Source organism: Pararge aegeria, chromosome 22, assembly GCF_905163445.1.
Source record: "Pararge aegeria chromosome 22, ilParAegt1.1, whole genome shotgun sequence".
NCBI classification, from domain to species: domain Eukaryota; kingdom Metazoa; phylum Arthropoda; class Insecta; order Lepidoptera; family Nymphalidae; genus Pararge; species Pararge aegeria.
In genome coordinates this window covers 1,631,910-1,657,997 of record NC_053201.1, presented here as the reverse complement: position 1 = coordinate 1,657,997, position 26,088 = coordinate 1,631,910, and the positions used below count along the sequence as shown (strand labels likewise).

Here is a 26,088-nt window from a genome sequence, read left to right as displayed (position 1 = left end):
GACACACACAGACAGACTTGACGTTTCAAAAGTGCTTATATGAGGACTACTTGAAATAAATGAATTTTGAATTTTTGAATTCAAATTACCAGATGGAATCCTTAAGATGCCTCTAAATAAGTTCAAAGTTTATATAAAACGAAAAATCCTATTGTAATATTAAGATTTACATGTATGTTACAGTTACAGGTGTTGTAACTAAGTCTATTGACAACTTTACAAATTGTACTTTAAGTACCAATATTTCTGCTAACGACCCAAGTACACTACGACAATACACACACCGCCATCTAGACCCAAAGTAAGCGGAGCTTGTTTTATGAGTACTAAGATGACTGATCCACCAACTATAAATGTGAAACTATGGATGTTACTCAATCAGGCAAAAATGGATGAACAGATTTGGATGAAATTTGGCATGCATGTAGCCTTTGACATGGAAAAGAACATAAGCTACTTTTTATCCCAATTCCTTAAGTAGTTCCCGAGGGAAAATTGAAAATTGTTTACGAGCTAAGCCGCGGGCAGACAGTTCTGAAATTTGTCACCTATGCAATGGCAAAGGACATGTACTTTCTATACCGATCTCTTAAATATTTCCCGTGGTAGGATTAAAAATTGTTAACGAGCGAAGCTTCAGACCCAATACGGCAGACGCGGCAGAAGCAATTAATTTTATAAATAATACAGTATAATAATATACATAAAGGAACATCACACACACATTTTCCAGTTGTGGGAATAGAATAGGCTTTGGAGTCAAGTCTCAGAAAGCAGGGTCGCTGCCCACTGCGCCAGTCGGCCGTCGAAATTGATAACCGTTGTAAATACTACCAGGACTGTGGTAATGTATTTACCCCGCCACAGTGCCTTTGTTCCCAAGATGGAGATTGTTTGTGGATTATTGAGATTCCACGACAAAATATAGTGAGAGTTCCAAAATTAAACGATTACAGTAAATTACAAACTGGGGCGTATATTGCCACTCTTATTTAACCCGACTTTATCGCTGGTAGCTTAAACAACCTACTTTCAATAATTTATACAACAATCGTTTAACCTTTTTGATGTGAGATTGTGATGATGAGTGTGTGATTTTTAGAGGGTAAACCTGATTGTTGGCATGGCATAGAGGCTGTGCCAACAATTAAGATACTTGATGGAATATATGTAGGTGTTATATGTAGGTATGCTGTCGCGATTTCAAATAAATTTCTAAATTTGCAATTTTTGTATTTGATGCATGAAAAAAAATGCATATTTATGTAATAGTGATTATTTTATGGAACAAATTTGTAATCATCTTTTCATTACGACATATCTGATTCCTGTCGTAATCTGCTATTTTATGCATATAACTATTATGCATATGAATATAAAAAAATAAAATAAATAAAAATAAATATACTACATCACTACACACATCTCCATCTAGCCCTAATATAAGCGTAGCTTGTGTTATGGGTACTATCATAGCTGATGAATATTGTTATGAATATAATACACATAAATACTTATACAGATAAACACCCAGACACTGAAAAACGTTCATGTTCATCACACAAACATTTTTCCAGTGGTGGAAATCGAACCCACGGCCTTGGACGCAGAAAGCAGGGTCACTGCCCATTGCGCCAACCGGCTGTAAATATCCATGTATCACATCTGCCAGGCGTCTTATCACACGGCTCGCACATTTTTTTTTATTGCAGTGGATATTAACGGAGCAAACAGATGGCCAATCTTCTTGAAGCATCAATTATGGCTCCCAGTTAGTAAGAGAAGAACCAATAAGCATTAAGATCTTGGTACTCCACTCTTGGACTTGGTGGTCCTCTGACGAGCTCTGTCACAAAAAGCTGTACAAATAATACTACTAAACTTACGAGGTTTGAACATACCAAAATTTTATTACATTCGTTATGTCCTATAGAATAAAGGTCTATTGGAATAAAACCTAGGTCTATTTGAATAAAGGAAGTAATTAATTAGAATGGGAAGGTCATAAAAGTTACATAAAACAAATTTAAAATACTACCAGTAACTCGCAACTTCGTCAACGTACTGATACGTAAATTTTTCCAATACAAACTTTCATCCCCTATTCAACTGTACACCGACGTTTGTTTTTGTTTTTGCGACGAGCGTTTTTTTTTTTGAAAATTTAAATAAACACGAAATTGTTTACAATCTCATGTGTCGCTTTAATTTATTTTCGCATTAGCCTCAGGAGCTTTAACTCACGGTGGCATAAGTTGTTAACTCCGAACCTTGGCAGCCAAAGTAAATATTTTAACTAAATCTAAACGCCATATATTGATATATTATGCTATGATTGATATAAAAGTATTAATTTTTGGTTTACTTTGAAGAAAAAACCACGAAGAAATTGAAACATTACATTCAAAAATAAACAACAATGTTGTTAATCTGAATAACATGAAATAAGTAAGTTTGGACGACCTGATAGCACAGGTAAGTGGGTGGTCCTATAAGCGAAGGTTCCGGATTCGATTCTCGGTAGGGACAATTTTGAAATTTCTTATTTTTTTAATTTTCTCGGGTCTGATCTTGTTTGAGGCTTAGGCCGTGGCTAGTTACGACCCTGCCGCCTTTGATGCACCACTAAGCAATATCGCGTTCCGGTTATGTTAGTCCCGAGAACCGATTAGGGGTATTCAAAATTCAAAATTCATTTTTTTAAAGTAGGTCTGATATAAGCACTTTTGAAACGTCAAGTCTGTCTGTTTGTAGTGATTCTACCACCTAGTTTACCGAGAAGGAGGCGGCAAGAAACTAGGTAATTGCTCTTTAACATTATCAACTGTTTAAATTTTTAATTTTAACATTCATTTCTCTATATGTCTCTAGAGATGAAAGCGGAGCCGGTTGCTATTGGTTTAATAAACATGTACACATATAGTGTATATGTAACATACCCCTAACTGCCTAACCGTAGCCCACTACCAAATTACACTGCATCACAATATGGTGGTACCACCACCACCTACATATGGTGCGATCGCAGTCGTGGGCAATCTTACGTGGTAGAATTAAAAAAAAATTAGTAAGGTAAAAGAAATCATGCTATGATTTAATATAACTTACTCCTCGTAGCGAGGAAATTGCCAAACGGCAAACCATGTCGCTTTTATTATTGAAATGTTTTTTGTATGTGAAATTGTGATATCAAATTGATATTGAAATGTCAAATTCGGTTCGGTTCGAATTTGAATCGAATATTTTCACTTTTCTCCATTGATTTGAGATGTTTTTCAAAGCTCACTGCTTTTACCTTTTTAATCTGATTATACGAAAACGGGTAATATGTTATAAATGCTGAAGAAACGGCTCTGTTTCTAATAAGATTTGGGATAAGTTACGACTTTTCTTTTTTGTACGTATTCTACAAGCTTCCATATGATTTAATACCTTTTGTTTTTTTTTTATTTCACTAACAGTAAGCTTTTCACTGCAATTCCACCTGCTGGTAAGTCATGATGCAGCCTAAGATAGCAATGGGCTAAACTGTCGGTCTGTAAATCTGAATAGCTTAGCGGAACGTCTTAGTCGCTAGGGCGGTCACTAGTCACGGCCGAAGCCTCTCACCAGACCAAACCAGAAGAAAGATATAAATTAAAAATTCCCAAAATTGCCACTGCTGGCGATTGAACCAGAGACCTCACACTCAGACCACAGCGTTCACCGCTGCGCCAAGGGGGTCATAACGCTTTGGTTTTATTAGGAACATTTTTAACGAAACTATGTAGGTTAGTTATTTAGTACCAAAACTATGAGTATCCAACATCTTCTGAGTATCAAAATTTTGAGGTTTACTGTAATAGTGAACTATGTGTAAGCATGCTTAGAAACACAATAAGTTCTTTTTTTTAAATATATCATTTGTGTATTTTAAGCGATAAGCATTTGCTTATTAAATCATTCTTTATTAATTACTAGTGTACCAAATTAACTGTATCGAAGAAAATGGTTTTTAATAAAAGTTGCTCTATTTTATGACTTGCTCTAAGTATAACTGTAACAAGATTATATAACGCCAAAAAAATAGAATTGGGGCATATTTCGTTAAAAAAATTTAACAAAAAAATAGAAAGTTTGACATATCTTCACAACTTAGACGACTATGCTTTTCTATTGCTACTTTGTTTGATTATCATAAAACTCATAATAAAAATTCAGTGTTCTACAGATTTAATTTCAATGGGGATCGAATGTATTTAAAAACAAGCTTAATTTGTGCTGCATACACGATTAAAATGATACTTACACACACACAATAATTTTTTTTTTATTGATCTACTACGACAACTAGCTAACTCACCTCAACTCAAACCACACAGAGTTTATCTGACAAGGTTCTATTCCTTGTGATATTCGTTATTTTTGTTTTTTAGTAAAATTAATTTTTAAAAGTTTAGGCAGCACTGATGAAAAAATTAAATATTTAAAAGCGGCTTGGCTAGGCTAGGTCATAAATACGTACGTAAATATCATTTAACGGTCGTACATCGACTAACTAAATAAAGTGTATTACTTCTAGAACGATCCAAAAAGGAAAGCTTTAAAATAAATACACTAAGTTTACCAAACAGGTTTGCTAATTCACTTAAACTTTATTGTATTCTAACTTTATTTTTTCTGTGGGGTTTAATAAAAGAGTATTTGATAATTCACAGATAAAACATTTTGTAGTAATTTTTTTTTTTTTAATATGATTTTAGAACTTTCACTACTTCTTTGATTTTGCTTTTCTATTGCTACTTAGTTTTATTTATTTTGGCATAAAACTCATAATAAAAATTGAGTGTTCTAAAGAGTTAATTTCAATGGTTTTTAAATATTTTTATAAGAATAAATTGAGAACTTTCACTACATACTAGATGACTTTGATTTAGTAATTGTTGTTTTTCGATACACCTGACAAGGTAATTTATTTATTTACTAAAAAATGCCTTTTAATTCAGACCCAATGAAACGGTCAATAAAAGAAGGTATATAACGATATTTAACCATACCAAAATTCAATTGTGGTTGTAACTTTTCAAGTTTCGAAAGCGAAGGAACATGAAAAAGTCACAGAGGTTACAGATTTTTTTTTTTAAATCGCAGTCTTCCTTCTTAAATAGATTCCAAGCGTTAAATTTGAAATAAAAAATTTTCTCAACAATTTCGAAAAAGATTTCCAGTTGCAAAGTACAACTACGGTAAAATCACATAAATCCTATTTCCGTTTAAATTATAAAACACGGGGTTGATCAGACCTGAGCGGCTTTAAATATTAAATAAGAAAAAAAAAACTTTGTACGTCTACGACTTACCCGAATGCCATTGCTACAGTGTTCTACGATCGTTCGCTACGACGCTTCGGGACCGAATACGGCGTAGCGCGTGATACCACGGCTTATATGCAGGGCGGATCGGCCCGCCCAACAGTTAGGGCCCGCCCAGATAATACGTGATTATTATCTGGAATTTCAGCCGGTGATAGCCTAAGGGGTTAAGGCTTTGGCCTCCCACGCAAGGTGGCCAAGTTCGATTTCCAACATTCACCTCTAACTTTACGGAGTTTAGAGATTTGAAGTTGAAAATTAACTGTAAAAAGTTCGTTGTTGTCCTCACTGGAGTATTGGTAGTGGTGGTATAAGTGATAGGTCCCAGATTTGATTCCTGGTAAGGGCAATTTCGTCATCATTATAATTTCAGCCTGCGGACTGCTGACGCCTAAAAACACTACCACATCTGGACCTAAGCCCTCTTCGTCCGCCCACCCCTCGTCACTCTCTATGCCTTACTCAGCTATTGCTCTTTTCCAATATCAACAATTTACTATTTTAACATTCATTTTTCTATCTTGTGAGAAATGAAAGCGTAGCCGAGCATCCGCGCTACGCTTTCATTGTGATTCATTGTGATTCCAAGTGATCTTGTCGTTAAGAAATTCATCAATTGTATAATAATCTCGCTGTAAAATGTGTTTTAACATATTATTTAAAGTTATGCTTTTGGTAGGTAAAAAATTACCTTAGGAATCATGATATAAAAGGATTGCACAAATGATTTCTGTACCTTTCGCAGACGATATGCAGATGTCACTAATTTATGACCATTTCTTGTAAGTCGATTGATTAGATTAGTGTTGCCCAAATGCAAGAACAAGACGAGACTTAGCCAGTCTTGGTCTTGGTCTTGCGCCAATACACCTGGTCTTGGTCTTGGTCTTGGTCTTGCGCTCCCAGTCTTGGTCTTGGTCTTGGTCTTGCAGCAAGAGTCTTGCAAGTCTTGCAATTACCTATTAGTCTATTACTATTTATTAAAGTTTACTTTAAATCTTAGAAAAACGTATTAGAATTGGAACATTGTGAGCTTGAATTAACATAGCCATAGTAAAGATCAAGCAGATTAATAAATAACTGAAGATTTGATAAGAAATTTGAAAAATCAACTGACCTATATGTCGTTTTCCATGGAAGTAACTGTTTCTTAATAAACATTTATGATTTATAAGCTTACATTTGCTAAAACATGTAAAAAAACAAATTAATTACAATAACTTGACTGTATTTTAAAGAACAATACTTATCTGTCTAGAAAGAGATTGAACCCTCAACTTATAAGAAATTTAATAAAAGAGTTTTACGATTTATCATTTATTTGAATAAAAAATAAAATACAACACAAATCAACAGCTTTATCATTAGGTTATGATACTTTATATCAATTCTTTTGACCAAGAATTAATACAAAGTAACCATCTGGCTGACTCATCACTTAACCTATTTCTATGTTTTCTAATTACTAATGATGCTTTAGAAAATAACCTCTCAGCAGGTACTGAAGTTGCAGGTATTGAGAGAAAATCACGGGCCATTTTCGATAAAATCGGATACTCTGTCTCATGCGTCCTCCACCAATCTAAAATCACCAATCTGAAACTTATTTATTCTTTGGAACACCTGTAGGTACTCTTAAAATTCGAAATTATTTTGCATGAATAGTGTCAAATGTTATGATTTCGGCGCGGCGGCAACGATTGTTTTAGATTTCAAAAGAAGCCGCCGGCGCGTGTATCATAACCATGTACTTCCGAAAAGCGGCAAATTTCTTTAAGAAGTAAGTACAAAACCTTTGATGCCGCATTATCAAAGTGCCGATGGTTAAAACATAACTATGCATGCACTCAGTTTGATTTTAATAGATATTTTTTTATTCGCTATGTTTATGGTATTAGTCGTAATGCGCATAGGTCCAGTTTTTCATATTCTTTGATATAGTTTTTTGCGTCTCATAGAATTCCTAAGCGTACCTACCTACCTAAACACCGAACTGTTACACCTAACTACTCCGTGAAATAGCGCTAAGTCCTAGCTGCAAGACGCAAGAGTCTTGCAGGCTATGTCTTGTTCTTGCTCAAGTCTTGCACGGTCAGTCTTGGTCTTGGTCTTGCTAAAAATACGCGGTCTTGTTCTTGGTCTTGGTCTTGCAAAAACGCAAGAACAAGACCAAGACTGCAAGACCAAGACTGAATTTGGGCAACACTAGATTAGATCCACTTTTTTTATAAAGACTAATACTTTGTCTTACAAATACTATCTTTATATATATTACTTGTGTGCGCGTGTATGTCACTGAACTCCTCCTAAACAGCTGGACCGATTTAAATTAATTTTTTTGTATGCTTTTGGGTGGCACCCTGGATAGTTTAGATTCACAAATCAGCCCGACAGATTGTGCTGGGGTCCGCTAGTATAATTATAAATATGTTGTGAACCTACAGTAAGTAAACCAACTTTTTTAAATTTCGCACGGAGGCATTCGCGTAGTTTAAGTTGATATATTGATCTAAACTACACTATCGTGTACCATCAAGTAGGATGTTATTAGAATCAAGAGCTATATCGTAGAAGAATAAATAAAAAAGGCAAAAGATTGGAGGAACCAATTAATTCTCGATAGTTCTCATTTATTTCACATCGTGGAGCTATTAGGCCAATAATATTCTACATACTCGTATTTTATTAAATGTAGACATAACGCAGCATGGTTTTCTGTTGTTCTAATCTTCGTTTCATATTGTGAGACGAGCGATATTATTAGGAGAGTTTCGCAGTGATATCCTTTGACTTGATGCAGATATAGAGGGGGCATTGTCTGTGAGGGCGAATAAGATCGCGCGCAGGTATTTTCGTTGTACATTATCATTATCATCATAACAACCCATTACAGGGCACGGGTTTTCTCCCACAATAAGAAGGGGTTAAGGCCGTAGCCAATCTGGCTCAGTGCGTATTGGTAGACTCCACACACCTTTGAGAACATTATGTAGAACTCTCAGGCATGCAGGTTTCCTCACGATGTTTTCCTTCACCGTTGAAGCAAGTGTAACGTAGAAAGTAAGTTAGAAAAGTTGGAGGTGCGTGCTGGGATAAGAACTCGCCCCCCCCCGAAAGTGAAGGCGAGCTCCTACCCACTGGGCTATCAAGGCTTCATTATATATTTCTTTAGGCTATTTCTTTACTGTTATTAATTTTTAAGTTTGTAGTTTACTAAAAATGTATGATATAATAAATGATATACCTATACGAATAATAACAAAATCGAATGCATGTGTGAATTTTTATATGATTGAGTATATATTACTTTATTATTTTATATTTACTTATTATATTATTCATATTTGTGCAATTCTTTTAATGTATTTGTATTTACCTATTTGAATGTAGGTTTATAGTAATTTTACGCCACCTGACCGCTTTCGTAAATGTTGTCCTAATCCTAAGATTGCCTGGCAGAGATAGCTACTAAGCGAAAAGGCCGCCTTTTGTACCCTACTTCCGTCTATGTATTTTTATTATTCTTTTATTTCCCTAACTTCATACTTGGCTCAGAGTCACTCAGCGGGCGATGGAGCTACGCTACGAGTATATCTACGTGAACAAATCAGAAATGAGAGAAAGAGAGAGAGAGATATCCGTAGGAGAACTAGAGATACCTCAGCGAGTTTCGAAGATAAAGTGGCAATGGGCAGGACACGTAGCTTGGAGAACCGATAGACGTTGGGGTCTTAAGTTGCTCGAATTGGCCCCCAACGAGGTGGAAGATGACATCAGGCGAGTCGCTGGGAGCCGCTGGAGGCAAGCGGCCCAGGACCGTGGATTTTGGAACTCCCTACAAATAACCTATGTCCAGCAGTGGACGTCGATTGGTTGAAATGATGATGATGATGATACTGGTGTACAAATAAAGAGTTAAATAATAATAAAAATGTTATAATTAATAGTCCGAGAATAAGCGTTTAGAAAGTGGCTTTTTCGAATAAAGAAAAGTGATTAGAGTGTTCCTACATTTTAATTGCAGCACACCCTACTCGTAAATAAAGAGTAAATTATACAATACAATAGCTCGGAGTCAATTCAACACGTGGCCACCATTTATTTCAATTTGGATTCATTTTGAAGCAGAGCCTCCGTTTCATTCGTTGGGGATCTTTTGAGCCCCTAAAGGTTGGGTGGGTTGGTGTGTGGGTGGTCAACAGGTGGTGTTTGGGTGGTGTGACGACTGAACAAGTTGCCGCTTATTCTATTTTGGGGATTTAAAAACAGTCGCAGTGGAACAAGGATAGAGAAGTTTAAATGGTGAAATTAAAAATATAACCTATTTGATACATTGCCTATTTGATACTTTATATTGACGATTATAGCTGTTGCCTGTGACTTCGTCCGAATGAATGTTTTACAGTGTCTGTGTGTTTTTCTGTTTATTATAAGTATTATTCATAATAATATTCATCAGTCATCTTAGTACCCATAACGCAAGCTACGCTTACTTAGGGGCTAGATGGCGATGTGTGTATTGCTGGAGTATATTTATATTTTTTATATTTCAATTTCGATTCCAATTTTCGTTTTTCATTTCATCACCTATTACATCCTTGTTTAAAAAATTATATTATGTAGGTAAAACAAACAGGTCTTACAGCGCGGCACTTTGCAGGACGTGTTGCATACCCTGCGAAGCGTTGCTCTGATCATAGGCGATGGGTTTTCGCTTATCATTAGGAGGGTCATCTGCTTAGTCAGGCAATCCATACTTTCCATACTTAATATTATCGCTACTTAGCGATTAGCCGCCTTTTGTATCCTGCTTCATTCTTCATGTGTTTGTTCTTTTTTTTGTCTCATTTTTCTGATCGGTGTACAAATAAAGAGTATAAATAAATAAATAAATAATATTATAAATGCGAAAGTGTGTTTGTCTGTCCATCAATAACGCAGCAACACAGCAACGGATTGATGTGAATTTTAGCATAGAGATAGTTTATGGGCCGGACAGTGACATGAGCTTCTTTTGGTCTGGAAAAACATCTAATTCCGTGGTTTACAGGAATATTAAGAAAACCTGAAAAATCGTCCTTCATTCACGTCCTAACAAAGAAACCAAACGATTATATTTTTTGCATAGAAATATTTGAAAGGACGCAGAATAAAGACACAAGCGTCCTTAAATAGTCCATTGTTTTGACAGCCGGTTGGCGCAGTGGGCACTGACCCTGCTTTCCGCGTCCAAGGCCGTGGGTTCGATTCCCACAACTGGAAAAATGTTTGTGTGATGAACGTGAATTGTTTTCAGTGTCTGGGTGTTTACTTTTTTTTTTTTTTATTTAAACATCTTTATTGCGTAATAAAGGAGAAATTACAAATATAGTTAAACAAAAAATTAAAAGCAAAAGGCGACCTTATCACTAAAAGTGATCTCTGCCAGGTAACCTTACCGATAGTACACAACAAAACATGAGAGACGGGAAATCGCAATTAAAATAAACAATAGGTACATAAATTTACACACTTAAGTACATACTACTAATAACTAATATAATAAATTATTAAAAGAGATAAATAAAATAAGATATAAATAAATATATATATATATATATATATATATATATATATATACAATAACAAATATTTATATATATTGACTATAGATACATAAGTACACATATACGAACAACAAAATTATAATGACAAATAGTGATGTCTAACACGGCTTTTGAAAATAGCTAGGGATTTAGAGCGACGAATATCGTTTATCTGTATATTATAAGTATTTATGTGTATTATATTCATAAAGGTATTCATCAGCTATCCTAGTACCCAAAACACAAGCTACGCTTACTTTGGAGCTAGATGGCGATGTGCGTATTGACGTAGTATATTTATTAAAAAAAATTAAAAAAAAATTCTGTATTCATGATCGGTGTTCCATTCCTCCTGGCAAAGTTATTCGAATTACCAAGCGAGCGAAGCCGCGGGTAATAGCTAGTTAATACTATAAAAAAAATACTTACCGGTCCTTTAATATTATTTTATATTTTAAAGTCTAGACGAAGTTCTTTAAGATACCTATGTAATACGTTCTAAGGGTATTTCTTGAGAAATAATCGTCCCCTTTATAATTAAGGCTGAGGGTTTACCTCAAAGCGATTTAGGTACCGCACTGTTATTTTGGATTGTTATAAAGGGGTCGTTAACAAGAAACACTAGTTACCTTGACTTTAAAGTTCTATTATGTTGTTAAGGATTGTCTTGAAGTGGAATAATAAAAAACCTAGTGAAAGACTCATCATCAACACCAACCCATTACCGGCCCACAACAGGGCACGGGTTTCCTCTCAGAATGAGAAGGGGGAAGTGGGGGGGGGGGGACAATACACATATCGCCATCTAGCCCCAAAGTAAGCGTAGCTTGTGTTATGGGTACTAAGATAGCTTTTGAATAATTTTATGAATATAATACACATAAATACTTAAATTATACAGTATAATCAAAATTAAGCTTAATTTGCTTTAATCCGCGTATCTGTGTGGTGTAATTTATAATTTCTTCAATCCTTATACTCCACACCAAACAGATCTTCGGCAATATACCCTCTACGCAGGTTTCGCTCCGAAACCGGACTATCCTCAGGAGATGTTGACTTTACAATTATTCATTGTAAAGTTAAAAAAGTTAAAAATTATAAATTACACCACACAGATTCTCCTGCTTATCGCGGAGTATAGCAAATTAAGCTTAAATGAAAATGAAATGAAATGAAAATACACTTTATTGTACACCTAATAGAAATTAAATTATAAACAAAATTAATACTACTTAATTTTGATTATATATATCATGGATTTCCGCAAAGTAACGCCTGCTTCTATCCAATATTTAAATTATACAGATAAACACGCAGGCAATGAAAAACAATCATTCTCATCAAACAAACATTTTCCGTCGTGTGTCTAATCGTGTGAATCGAACCCACGGCCTAGGACTCAGAAAGCAGGGTCGCTGCTCACTGCGCCAGTCGGCCGTCAAAAGGCCGCAGTCCACCACGCTAGCCCAGTGCGGATTGTCGGACTTGGGCATCAGCATCATTATCAACCTATTACTGGCCTACTATATGGTACGTGTACCATACTATGTACTAACTAGCTTCTGCCCGCAACCGCAAAAATTCTGAAGTCCACGCAGACGACTGCGTGGACTTCAGAATTTTATCTGAAACGAAATGAAAAATGTGAAAGTAATGGGCCGATATGAAGATGATGATGAAAGTTTCTCTAGGTTTCAAAATAAATAAATTATTCGTTACAGTAATTAGTTATACATCTAGTTTATGAAATACGGCACGTTCGGCTGGATAAGTTTAGAATAGCACCACAGGGTTGACCTAATGCATAGCAATGTGCTTTAATTTAATACGTACAAACAAAATTACACTTTGTCCAACTAAACTGCATAATTAGAACAACTAAAACCGCCCGTCAAGCTATAAAACTTCACTCTAGGCAAAATGTTGTCAAGATCGGTTTTGCTTTTAAGCATAGGCTGGAAACAAAAAAATTACCCCCGATATCCAAATAATACAAGGGATAAAATTTACTTATCCATATGCCAAAGCAGCAAAGAAGTTATAAGCTATATTCAATTTGAAGAAGAAAATATTTTGACATTTCATCAATATATTTTGCATCAATGATAATGATAAAGAAAACTGTATTTAAGATAAATTATATAAAATTGGTGCCAGTTTGTTTGTTTTTTTACTTGAACGCGATGATCTCAGGAACTGCTAGTCGGATTTGAAAAAGTTATTTCGGTATTGGATAGCCCATTTATAGAGGAAGGCTAGGCTATATATCGTCACGCTAAGAGCAATAGGAGCATAGCACCAACGAAGAATGTTTGAAAATCGCGACAAAAACATGTATGACTTTTAAGGTTGACTTATACGCAGACGAAGTCGCAAGCAACGCTAGTTATTAATTTTTCTCTATCATTTATTGATTGTCATATTTTTTTAATTCTTAACTGTAATAAAAACAACACTATTTAAAATTTATTTTAAAAAAACACCCACCGCTTGCGGGGCTTTTGAATGCCCAAGAAACCGGTGCTCAAGGACTACTGCCTTCTGTATCCGACCCTTGATCCAACAACCAAGCGGAAGCTTCTAAGATGTTGTTCGAAGCTTTTCGCGAGAAGACCATTGACTGAAACGACTGTCGGTACAATACTATTTATTAATATTAAGATTAATATAATAATAATATTTCGTTTTTCGTAATAGCCTGCTTTTTATTCTGGGAAATCTCTACGAGGTCGAAAAGCTATTTACTAGTTATCACAGGAAACGAAAGTTTTCCACTCGCGCGTGTAGCTCGCTCCAGTGACATCCCACTCGACATGTCAGTGTCACTATTCCATTACTCGCGGATAATGAGAAGCACCTGGTAATTGTTATCATTAATTGTTTGTAAGCGTGAATGCGTAACGACGCAAAATAAATAAATAAAAAAAAAAGACCAACGGGTCTTTTTTTTTATTTATTTATTTAACACACAAAACAGATCATGACAAAACATAAACATAAGAACAACAACCAATAAAAAAAAAACTAGCCATTCTCTACCACACGCATGTGAATAGATGCAGCCAATAGATGTGACGGACTTCGGACGGATCGGTTCTTGGATATTTTCTTATAAAAAAAAAACAATTTTCATATAAAAGAACAGTGTAAGAGAATAGTGTCGAGGGTCTAGTGGTGAGTGTAGGTAAGGAAGTCCTGGGTTCTATCCGCGGGTCGGGCCAATGAATAAGTATGGATTTACAATCTATGTATACTTAATTCCAAAATGGCAGATAAATTTGATAAGAGAGTCAGTCCAGCTATTGACTAGTTAAAACCAACGTAAGTATGCCTAACGTACGAAACAGTATTTTTTTCTTTTTTTTTCATCCACTACGAGTGAGCCTAGAGTAAGTATCTTTTTTTTCAACAATTTACATTTTACATTTTAACATTCATTTTACTATCTCGTGAGACATGAAAGCGGAGCCGTATGCTTCTAAGCAACCTTGTTATTAAGAAATTCATCAAATGTATAGTAACCTAGGGTAGGCTGGTAACTAGCCACAGCCTAAGAGTTTCCCATCAGATCAGACCAGACCAGAGAAAATTAAGAAATAATAAATCCCAAAAGTGCCCCTCCCGAGGATCGAACCTGGTATCTCCCACTGATAAGAACACGGCGCTCATTGTGCAAGGGAGGTCGTCAAAAGCATTTAACAAGAATGCACTTTTATATTATATCGAGTGCTACTTTGTAACGCAATATTCGTCCTACGTTATTGGCGACATTCTCACCTAGTTCATAGCGCGAATCGGTGCGTTTGAAATATAAATATTTCTATCGGGAATATTAAATACCTTTTGATATTGTTGCTTGGGTACACGAGATTCAGATAACACCTTGCTATAAAGAATTTAATATAAACGTAAGGCTGAATTAAAAACCTACAGAATCTTCAATCATTAATTGATGGACGATTGGCGCAGTGGGTAGCGACCCTGCTTTCTGAGTCCAAGGCCGTGGTTTCGATTCCCACAGGTAGAAAATGTTGGTGCGATGAACATTAATGTTTTTGTTCTGGGTGTTCATTTGTATTTTATAAGCATTTATGTATATTATTCATGAAAATATTCATCGGTCATCTTAGTCCCCATAACTACTAACGCTACGCTTACTTTAGGGCTCGATGGCGATGTGTGTATTATCTTAATTTATTTATTATTATTTATTAATATTATTGCAGTGCACTTCAAAGCCGCGGAATGTTGCTAGCTCTCAAACTTTCCCATTTTTCCCATTTTATGGTAAACGTTTAGAACATAAGAGGTACAATAATTACTGTCAACTGCTAAATGGTGTGAGTGCCTCTTCGTGAATAGAATCAAAAACCATTCCTCTTTACTACTATTTCACGAAGAGGCACTCACACCATTTAGCAGTTGACAGTAATTATTTTACCTCTAATGTTCTAAACGTTTACCATATAATGGGGAAAATGGAAAAAGTTTAAGAGCTAGCAACATTCCGCGAATGTAATTGAGACGCGCGCGGGGCGTTTTCACTGTTTTTGGACACAATGCACTGCATCCAATAATGACGAATGAGTTCTACATATTCATAATTCTGTGATTTTGCCTTCCGATGGTAGTCACTTAAAACAGACCGACATGGCGTTTCAAAAATGCTTATAAAGTAGGCCTACTTGAGATGAACGAATTGTTTATATTCCTACCCACTAGGTTCTATAGGATACTGTTTTAATCAAAAAACTGAAAAGGAAAGGTTTATTCCGAAAGCTAATAATAATTTACCTAAAAACCTTAATACCTTATAAATTTCATCCGTCTCATTTTAACATGAAAGAGTACCTAAGTAAACAGTATTATGTAATATCAAAATTGTGTATATAATTGTGTACGTATATGATTTTTATTTTTTCCTCTACACAGTTGTCCTTGACTACAATCACTGGTGGTGAGTGCTGCTATAGTCGTTAGATGGTAGCACTTAGAATTATAGTATTTACATTTAACCCGTTTAGCGTTCCGGTACGATGAAAAGGACTAAAGGCAGTTACAGGGTTAATACTACTGCCTTATGAATAACAGGTGTGACCGTTACCATTTTCTGCCGCATCTTCACTTAACACCAGGTAAAGTAGCTTTCAAAGGCTAGTGGACAAAAGAAAAGAATTTAAAGTGGGACTGCTTCCTATATATATATATATATATATGTTTATATATATATGTTCATATATATATATAAGCAGTTCTTCTCAGCATTTTACTTGTTTAATCCCAAAATGTAATGTATCACAAATACTTTATCTATATACAAAAATATTCAAAACAATTTGTTTGTGTAATCGTGCATGTGTGGCTTCGTATACCTATTCCATTTATGTATAAGGGCTCATTCAGACTACACCAAAAATCTCAATGTTGTTTTCACCTGGCGCGTTTTTTCCTCTTATTGTGAGTGTGTGCAAGTTTTTGTTTAGGTCAGATCGACCCGGGCTGTTTCGGGTAATTTCTTTTATTTGCCCTCTATAGTCTATACTAAAGCCAAAACTGTGTATTTTCATTCCTGTATTTTTTAAGAGAGTTCATAAGTTTTTTGCGAGTTTTCTCTTCCCTACCCCCCCAGAGTACGCCCATGTTGTCTGTTGAATGTCCTGCGATGGATTTCGAGTTATTATCAGCCCTGCTTTTGACAATCATTATAAAATAACCAGCCAAGTGCAATTCAGACTCGCGCACGAAGGTTTCCGTACCATTATCTATAAAAACGGCCAAAAATATATGTCTGTCGTATGGAAACCCATTTCATTTTTATTTTATTGTTTTTGTATTTGTTGTTATAGCATCAACAGAAATCCATTATCTGTGAAAATTTCAACCGTCTAATCATTACGGTTCAAGAGACACAGCCTAGTAACATACGGACGGACAGGACAGTCTAGTTGACGGCCGATTGGGGCAGTGGGCAGCTACCCTGCTTTCTGAGTCCAAGGCCATGGGTTCGATTCCCAGCAGGAGAATTTTGGTGAGATGAATATGATTTTTTTTTTAGTCTCTGGGTGTTTATATGTATATTATAAGTGTTTATGTCTACTATTCATAAAAATATTCACCAGTCACCTTAGTACCCATAACACAAGCTACGCTTACTTTAGGGCTAGATGGCGATGTGTGTGTTGTCATAGTAATTTATTTATTATTTATTTAGTAATACAAAAATACCCCTTTTTTTACGAACACCTATAAAAATGTCTTAACGCAAACCGGAACTTTATAGATAAAAACAACTAACCTACTTGTCACCACGTGTGCTGTCGCTCTTTAAATCAGGCAGGAAAAGCGGTCACTTTAAAGGCAAAGAGTATATTTGCATGTTATAAGTAATCGGAAAAGCAGTGACGTCAGCAGCTTCGTAAAATTTAATATCACGTAGCTGAAACGTTGTTGCACGAAACTGCCTACATAACCTAAAATGTTAGCATAACGTGGTAGCATGTTTCGATTGAGTAGTTAGAAGACGTTATTATCACTAACTTGCAATAATAGTCGTTAAATAATTGGAGCGGCATGGTAGCTATGTGCTCTAAACAATCTGTTTTTCTCATTTATTTAATAGTCCTGTACATGGACCGCGGGAAATGAAAACATCTTGTAATTTATTAACCCGGTAGGCGACATAGAAACAAGGCGTTCAGTGCTACACACTAGTTAAAAAAATTCAAAATTCATTTATTTCAAGTATGCCTAATATACTTTTGAAACGTCAAGTCTTTCTGTTTGTAGTGACTCTACCACCGGTTCGGAAGGCAGATTCTACCGAAAAGAAGCCGGCAAGAAACTCAACAGTTGCTCTTTTCCAACATCAATTACTTACATTTTAAATTTTAACACTAATTTTTCTATCTTGTGCGAGACGAAAGCGGAGACGGAGCTTCCAAGCAACCTTGTCGCTGTAATAAATGTATTCTTTAAACCTATGCATTGGTAGGTCCAAAATTACCTTAGGAATCATATTATAAAAGCCTATACTCAATCCCATAAATTACTGTAATTTTTCGCACTTTTATTTTATTTTATTTTATTTATTAAGTTTTCTTACATACATTTACCTTTATTACATTTATATTATTATTATAAACCCTGTACAGTTGTAGTAGGTCAGGAAAACGTTATTATTTCATTTCTAAGTTTATAAAAGAAAAACGCATTTAGCTTGTGTCAACAGTACTGAACAGAACTAATGAATTTTAAATTCATTTCAAAGGAAAAGTCATAATGTCGGCCCCCGCAGTAATGCATAGAATCATAGAACTTTTTGCACTGTGTCGATTTTTGAAGAAAGAAAGAAAGAAATTTCCTTTGCTCCTGAAAGCAAGCTGTTTAAATACCATGCATATATCTTTGTTACAATTAAGTTACAAGTTAAGTTAACTAGGCAATAAATAAAAGTTCAAACACCAAGCAGGAGGTACTCCTGCGATGAGAGATGCATATGACTCCGGTCACTTTATTAGGTGAGGCGTTGCGTAATATGCGCTTGTCGGTCTTTTATCATTAATAGGGTTGTCATAAATTAACACTTAGAATTTTTAGGCTGCCCGTCCACCGGGGCGGAGCGAGGCAGAGGAGCCGAGAAACGGACTAATGCGGAGCGCAGTTGCGTACTGTGTCTGGTTCCTTTCCTATTGGTTAATATTAATCCGTTTCTCGGCTCCGCTCCGGTGGACTGGCAGCCTTACAGGGCTGTTGCTTATGAAATAGACTTATGCACCGTTCAACAGTACTTCGGAATTCGGTTATGCAGCCTACTGTATTTCAGCCTAAGATGGAGGCTTGCTTACTTGGAAAGGGTAACATCATCACTTTCGTCGGCTTAGTTAATAAGATGTGGGAAATTATGTAAACATATTATAGGTATGAACGCTTCATAAGTGCCTGTGATAGGCCTACATGAATAAAGAAGTATTGAATTTGAATTTTTGAATTTGATGTCCATGAGCCATAGTCAATCACGCTAAGTTATATTACTACGAGGTAAAAGGGTGAATGATAATAAAGTCAAACCTGGGTAAGTGAGAACTGGATAAGTGAGAAAACTCTATAAGTGAGATTAATAGCCAGGACCCGTCATTTTAAGCTCCCAAAACCTCTATTAGCGAGAAACAGAAACCTTTGTAAGAGAGAGTCGTTTTTCCCACACGGACCTCCGTAAGTGAGACTGCTACTTATCTATACCTCTATAAGGGACAGTCGAGCAAGCAATATTCGACAAAATGTATGAGTTAGAGAAAAACATTCAAAATACAAAAACAGAAACCCAAACGAAATTCACGGATTTTTTTAAATGTAAATATGTTCTAAATAAAATAAAATTACATAGTGCATGAATATGTCTTGTTATTGCTGCGTACCTCTATAAGAGAGAAACGCTACCCATGTACAGCATTAGCGAGAAACTCGGGTTAGTGAGAAACCTCTATAAGCGAGAATGAGATTGTGCTCCCTTGAACTCTCGCTTATCCAGGTTTGACTGTATTCTGATTTAAAACTTGTCTCAATCACCTTTGACGATCGTCTTATTTGTTTGCAAATAACTTTCATCTCAAAGCCTTTTATTGCTTGGGCCGCTAATTAATGGTATCTCAATAGTATAAGATACTCTGAACTTTTCCTTTATAGGTTTAGCTATAATTATAAATGGTAATTTTTGAATTCTAATATAAGCATCATATATTTCTGCAATTTACCTGGTATTAAGCATTATAAATATCATTTTCTTTAACGGTGAAGGAAACATCGTGCATGCCAGACAGTTCTCGAAGGTGTCTAAAGTCTATCAATCCGATATAGGCCAGTATAGTTTACTAGGAGCTAAACTGTGGGCCTGAAATGGGTCGATTATGATGAAGAGCGGGCAAAGCTACTGCAATACAGTTATATTAAACCCATACCTCAAATCATTCTTTACTCGTTATCGACGTCTTGGGTACCGGAAGACTATATCGCATAGATTTACGTCTTTCACTAGACATGACCGAAGTATCTATATTAGGCATAGAATGCGTGTAGTCATGCACGCGCTGGCCTAGAACTTAAATTCAGATGTGATTGTAGCCTAGCGCTAGTCTTTGGATTAAAAAAAGAAGACTAATGATGCTGTTCATAAAACTTGAACAAATAAGCGTCACCCCAATCCGGCACCTCTTTATGATTCATATTTGACCTTAGTTTCCATACTGTTCCCGCAATCCATCAAAAATTCAAAGGATTATAATAGTTTAATTTTTATTGTATCTATTTAAAATAGTAATAATAAAAATTCAACTTTTATTCTCTAGATGGATACTTCTCTTGTTAAAGAGGATATAAACACTATCCGTATTTGAGATTCCTCTCCGTACGTTACTGTCAAAATCCCAACTGACGGATTATTATAGTCCTAAACCCAAGTTTCAGATGTTTTCTAAATTGCTTGTAATTATCGTGATACTGGCACAATCGGCATGCGAGCCGGATCGAAGAGTGCTCACCACGTTGAAGTATTCCAATTATTACGTGAAGCCCACCATCGTCCGCGGGGAGCCTGCGGAGACGGGGCAGGTGCCTTACCTGGTATCCATCAAAGAGCCCGTGCTAAGATTCAGCAATGTAAGAGTTGTATGGAAAAACCTATGCGGCGGCAGCATCATTTCTGAGCTTAAGGTGACTTAGCGTCGCTTATACTAGCTAATCGCGTTTAGTAAGATTTTTAACTGTCTGTTTGTTTGTTAGTGCTCTACCGATTTTCGGCTAAACCGATAAACGGATCTTGATGAAATTTAGCAAACGTGTAGCTTGCTTCCCGCAGTTGGACATGGGATAGTTATTTAATTTCCTATGGAGCCAGTAAATTGCCCGGGCAATTTCCCATGGTCTGACCTGACCCAAGGGCACTGCAAAATGAGCCATGCAAAGTACGCGAAGTCAGTTTTGACGTTATAAAAATGCTTATATTCAAGGCCCTCTGACACTATAAAAATACTTCTATTCCAGCTCCTTTGACATTATAAATATGCACCTTTTATTTAAGATCCTTTGCAACTCTAGAAATGCTTCCATTCTCGATCCGTCAAAACTATAAAGATGCTCCTATTCTTGGTCCTTTGACACTAATTCATTTCTCTATTTTTGGTCATTTGACACTGTAATTCATTGTCTACTCTAGGTCCTTTGACCTTTGAAATGCTTCTAAAATAGATCCTACGACACTAAAAACTGCGATAAAAATGTTTCCAATACGAAAACTTTTCTATTCTAGGTCCTTACAGCTGCGCACTGTTTCGATGGCAACAACTACTTCTACAAGAAAAATCCATCCATTCTCCGCCTCGTGGCCGGTAACCTTCGCACAGAGATAACCCACTCAGGCGACACTGAAACCAACGAGTTCACCCAGTGGAGGAAAATCAAGAAAATGATATTGCATCCCCGATACAATTTCCCCACAAACGACATAGCCGTTGCGGTTTTATATGTACCCTTAAATTTTTCTAATAACGTCGATTACGTCATCACAGCTTCATTAAATACAGATTATCCACATACGTGTATTTCCGCGGGGTTCGGAAGGACTGGGCACGAATTAAACAGCGCCGTTTCGCCTGTCTTGCTTATAGCGAGAATCAATACTTTGACGTTATGGAAGTGTTCTCTGGTGTGGGAGATGAATATGGACTCGTTCATCTGTTCAGACTCCTCGGTTACGGATGTGGCCAGGGGAGATTCCGGGGGGCCTTTAGTTTGCAAAGGCACTATGGACCCCAAGGAAAAACCCAACAGGGATTTGTTAGTCGGGGTGGTGAGCGGGAAGAATTTCGACAAGACGTCTATTTACACAAGGGTTTCGGCGTTCAAAGATTGGATAGCTGGGAATGCAGGAAATTCTGTGACAGTTGGTTGTAATTTTTTGACGATTACATTCTTAATTTTAATATATCACTTATTTCAATTCAAGTCTCTTTCTTCCTAGGTGAACAACTACTTAAATAGAAAGAAAGAAAAATCATTTTATAACTAGTTTCCATTTTTAGAGCCATGCTTTTTTATCTGGAAAAATAGTCATTTCATTATCAAGACGATATTTGTAGATAAACCTTGCCCTTAACAGCATGTTATTTGGTCGCATAGTTTAGGAGTTTATGAATGATTCAAATAACGAGACGTACGGGAGGAGTTTACGTCTATGAGTATCCGCGTGTCCAATGCAACATTACGTTACGTCCTTTACTAAACGCGAGTGAAACTGCGGTTAACAGCTAATATAATGCAAACAAAGGTATAAAGAAATAACAAACGAACCATTAAACATTACCAACGTTTTATTAATTCATAATATTTTATATTGATTTTATAAAATGTTTTTTAAAACAGCATTTAAATGTCTTAATAAAATAAATTGTCCGTAAAATACTTACATTTAGGCAATACAATAAAGTACATTACATTATATCATATTTGTCGGGACCTAACCTGGCTCAAGAGGTCTATCATCTTTGTGACAAAAGTCTTTGTGGCTGTCACGCAGAGACATAGTAGAGATTTTTGTGACAGAGATCGTCACAAAAAGCTCTACAAATATCTACCGATAAAGCAGCATTTCAGTGTTCCGGTCTGAAGGGAGTGGTTCGTGAGGCTTAACACCGACACCTCAGGTCTACGGACACTGGGCGGCAGTTTGTAGGACGTGTTTCTTGTATGCTCTGCGAAGTATTGCTCTGTTTATACGCGATGGATCCTCTTACAATCAGGTGTATCACCTACTTCTAATCCATTAGTATATTATTATTATCTTATATCTTTAAATGGGCAATTCTTGTATATATATAATTGGAATCTCGGAATCGGCTCCAACGATTTCCATGAAATTTAGTACACAGGGGGTTTAGGGGGCAATAAATCGATCTAGCTAAGATTCATTTATATTGGACGAAGTCGCGCGGGTGCTAGTATATGTCTATATCGCCAATCACAGCGTCTACCTTTATAAGAGGCGTCCTAAGCCCTACACGACCTTACTTGATATAACCCAACATGTCTCCAATTGTCTTTAGCTGTCTAAAGACTTACATTTACTACCATCTTCAGACAGGTTATATCCCGTTATATTACATATAGATTAATACATAATATTCATTTATCTTTAATTCCTTAAAATGAGGTTACATTTCATATGTTTTGTCATAAGATTATAGAAAGTTCACTCATACATGAACGTGGGTCTGTGTGCGTGAGTTTGAATCAACTTAAATGCTATTTGATTTATTCATTTATTACATTGGAAATAAAGCTCAATATGCTATTATCCACCATGGATATAGAAAAAATATTAAAACACCAGATCAAGGATGATTTATGCTAGACCGTGGCCCGTACGAGATACGGATTCTAGACATCACGAACATTTTATATGAAATGAATAACCTAAAAAAATCTCCAGTACAGGTTATACAAAACATAAGGATAGGCATTGTTAGAGGTATAAAAACCCTACCCCAAAATTATACTAACTTTTACTGGAGAAGGCACGGCTCTGTCCCGCTACGATCTAGCCTAAATCATCCTTAAAATATATAAAGTATTTATATTTTTTACAAACACTCTGCACCACGTAGCATGTACAAAAGAGACTGGATCTGAACATACAGCCGTATCACAGACATTACTATGAAACGTAACAGTGCATCCTGACCCACGGTAATCTACTGATCAGGGCTATTGTTCTCAAACAAGTTTTCGAACGTCAGACTGAGCAGACTGCACTTGTATATCAAAATAACGTTGCAAAGAGTTTTTTTCTGCATCAGTGTTATCGTCGTGGTTACCCCTATACAAATAAATTTATGAAATAAATTCTGATACTGGTCCGAATAATGCGACGTTAGGACTAGTGGCTAGCACTTCGCCCTGCCTTCCGTTAGTACCGAGTTCGACGCACTCATTCTTCACGCACTTTTAGAAGTTATGTGCGTTTAAGAAACTAGATTATGAGATACTGAGACAATTCATAGTAATGTTTCAAACACAGTTGATATTATTGTTACTTAGACGTAGTTTAGCAGAAAGGCTTCAAGAAAGAGTTATTGTGTCGAGTAAGCAACGACGTTTGTTCAGCGAAAAAGATCGAAAAATATACTAAGTTAATATGTTTTTAATGACTGGGAAACCGAATCCCATTATCTCCTCACAGAATGAGCATGCGTAGTCTAACACGCTGGCCAAGTGCAAATTGGTAGACTTCACACACTTTTGAATACAAAATGGAGAACACTCAGGCATGAAGGTTTCCTCACGTTGTTTTCCTTCACCGTTAAAGCAAGTGATATATAATTGCTTAAAACGCATATAACGCCGAAAAGTTAGACGTACGTGCTCTGTCCCCTCAAAGTGTCGGCCGAAGTCTTACTCACTACGTTTCAGTGACCAAAAACTCGAAATTGACATTGAGTCAGTCGCGTCCTTTCTATTAAACTGCATCCAGATATTATTATAATTATAATACTAAAAATAATCAAATATACACAAAAATGCTGAAAGCATACTATCTCCTTATAGCAATCTTACATTTGCAACTTAAAGCTAGTTTCGTAAAAATTCAAGACGATTTTAGTCCAGCCATTTGATTATTTAACCAGGAAAGATCACTTCAATCAATTGACGTCCACTAATGGGCATAGGTCTTTTGTAAGGAGTTCCGAACTCCACGAATCTGGGCCACTTGTTTCCAGCGGCTCCCCGCGTTTGATGTCGTCTGGTCACCAGATGGGGGTCGAACAACGCTGCTTTTACCGGTGTGGGGTCGCCTCGGGACCCAACGTCCATCGGTTCTCCGAGCTATGTGCCCCACCCATTGCCACTACAGCTTTGCGACTCGTTGAGCTATGTCGGTAACTAGTTCTTCTACGGATCTCCTCATTTTTTTTATTAGATCACGTAGAGATAGTCCTAACATAGCTCTTTCCATCGCTCGCTGAGTGACTCTGAGCCTTCTTATGAGGCCCATAGTTCTTATGCGGAACGTTCTTCGGGAGGAGCTTCTTTACAACTCTCGAGCTCTTTTTTAGTTTACTGCTCACCATCTTGGAAAATGGCGCCCAAAAACAGTTTTCTCCCATCTTTCCGTCTTATTCAGCTTCAAGGAATCAATAATGTTACGTTTTAAAAACGGACGCAAAGTATTTAACCGTTTATTATTTTATAAACGCAACGTTTGTATGTGCCCCACTAGGTGGATCGACGATCGCGGAGAGACGAAATAAAAAGAGTCAAAGAGAACCGTTGGACAAATGCTGTAAATTCCTACAAAAGACCTATGCCTTGGACGACGTGCGGTTGATCTGATAAAAATAATGGACCAAGCGGTAAAAAGAAATAAAATATTTCTGAAACTCTAGCAAAACTATTTAGGTTACCTTTATTTCGAGGCACCAAACGACTAGAAGTAAACAAAATTGAGTAACGTGAACTACAATAATTGAGTGATTAATTATTTTAATGTTTACAAAAAAAATGGAACTCTTAAAACTTAGCTAAAAAAAATCTTTTACTTTATAACAATTCCTCAGTTCTTCAAGACATATTTGGTGGAAATAAGATATTTTTGTGGTTTTATGCTAATTATTAATTAGAACCAGAAGATTTACTTCCATGGCTTGAGCAAAAGATTGTATTATTTGCGAAGAAAAGTAATTTGCTTTTGACCAGTTTCATTCTTTATTGGAAGATCTTAATCAGATCTTCACCAATTTTAATACAAACTGTATGGTAGCCTTTTAAATAAAAAGATATGAGCTAATACGCTTCGACTTAAAAATGTAATTTGATCTTAAAACTTCAATTGGTAGGATATAAAAAAAAATACTGTATATCGTATAACCTATAATAGTCTCGGCTACATCAACATTAAGAATATATAATTTTTTATACACATCTTTCACTTCCTAAAATTTATTATTTATTATAAGATTTTTTTAGATTAGCACAATTATTTTCCCGGTAGGTTTATAAAAAGTCACTTATAGTCCGAAATTTTTTTATGAATTATTATTCCTATTTTATTCATAAGTTGTTGGGAAAAAATATAAATAAATAAATGATATAGAACTAAAAAT

General features: G+C 36.0%; 2 protein-coding genes across 2 annotated transcripts in view; one reads left to right on the top strand and one right to left on the bottom strand.

Annotated features, from left to right (window-relative positions):
* LOC120633748 (myosuppressin-like) overlaps positions 1-5,387 on the bottom strand; it is a 42,576-nt gene extending 37,189 nt beyond the window's left edge. The window contains exon 1 of the mRNA XM_039904080.1: positions 5,340-5,387. Coding sequence (XP_039760014.1) covers positions 5,340-5,350 — 11 coding nt within the window. The 5' untranslated portion in view covers positions 5,351-5,387. The remainder of the gene's footprint in view (positions 1-5,339) is intronic.
* Positions 5,388-20,398: 15,011 nt separating this feature from the next.
* On the top strand, positions 20,399-25,318 carry LOC120633954 (chymotrypsinogen A-like). The gene is made up of 3 exons (XM_039904390.1): positions 20,399-20,644; positions 21,240-21,879; positions 25,206-25,318. Exons 1-3 carry the CDS (start codon positions 20,399-20,401, stop codon positions 25,316-25,318), a joined length of 999 nt encoding a protein of 332 aa, XP_039760324.1.
* The last annotated feature ends 770 nt before the right edge of the window (positions 25,319-26,088 follow it).

What these genes read in the sequence shown, in the direction of transcription:
- LOC120633954 (XM_039904390.1), top strand. Translation starts at nt 20,399, where the DNA reads ATGTTTTCTAAATTGCTTGTAATTATCGTGATACTGGCACAATCGGCA. An exon ending in GCATCATTTCTGAGCTTAAG is followed by an intron (nt 20,645 to 21,239) that starts GTGACTTAGCGT and finishes TTTCTATTCTAG; the next exon opens with GTCCTTACAGCTGCGCACTG. An exon ending in AAATTCTGTGACAGTTGGTT is followed by an intron (nt 21,880 to 25,205) that starts GTAATTTTTTGA and finishes GTGCCCCACTAG; the next exon opens with GTGGATCGACGATCGCGGAG.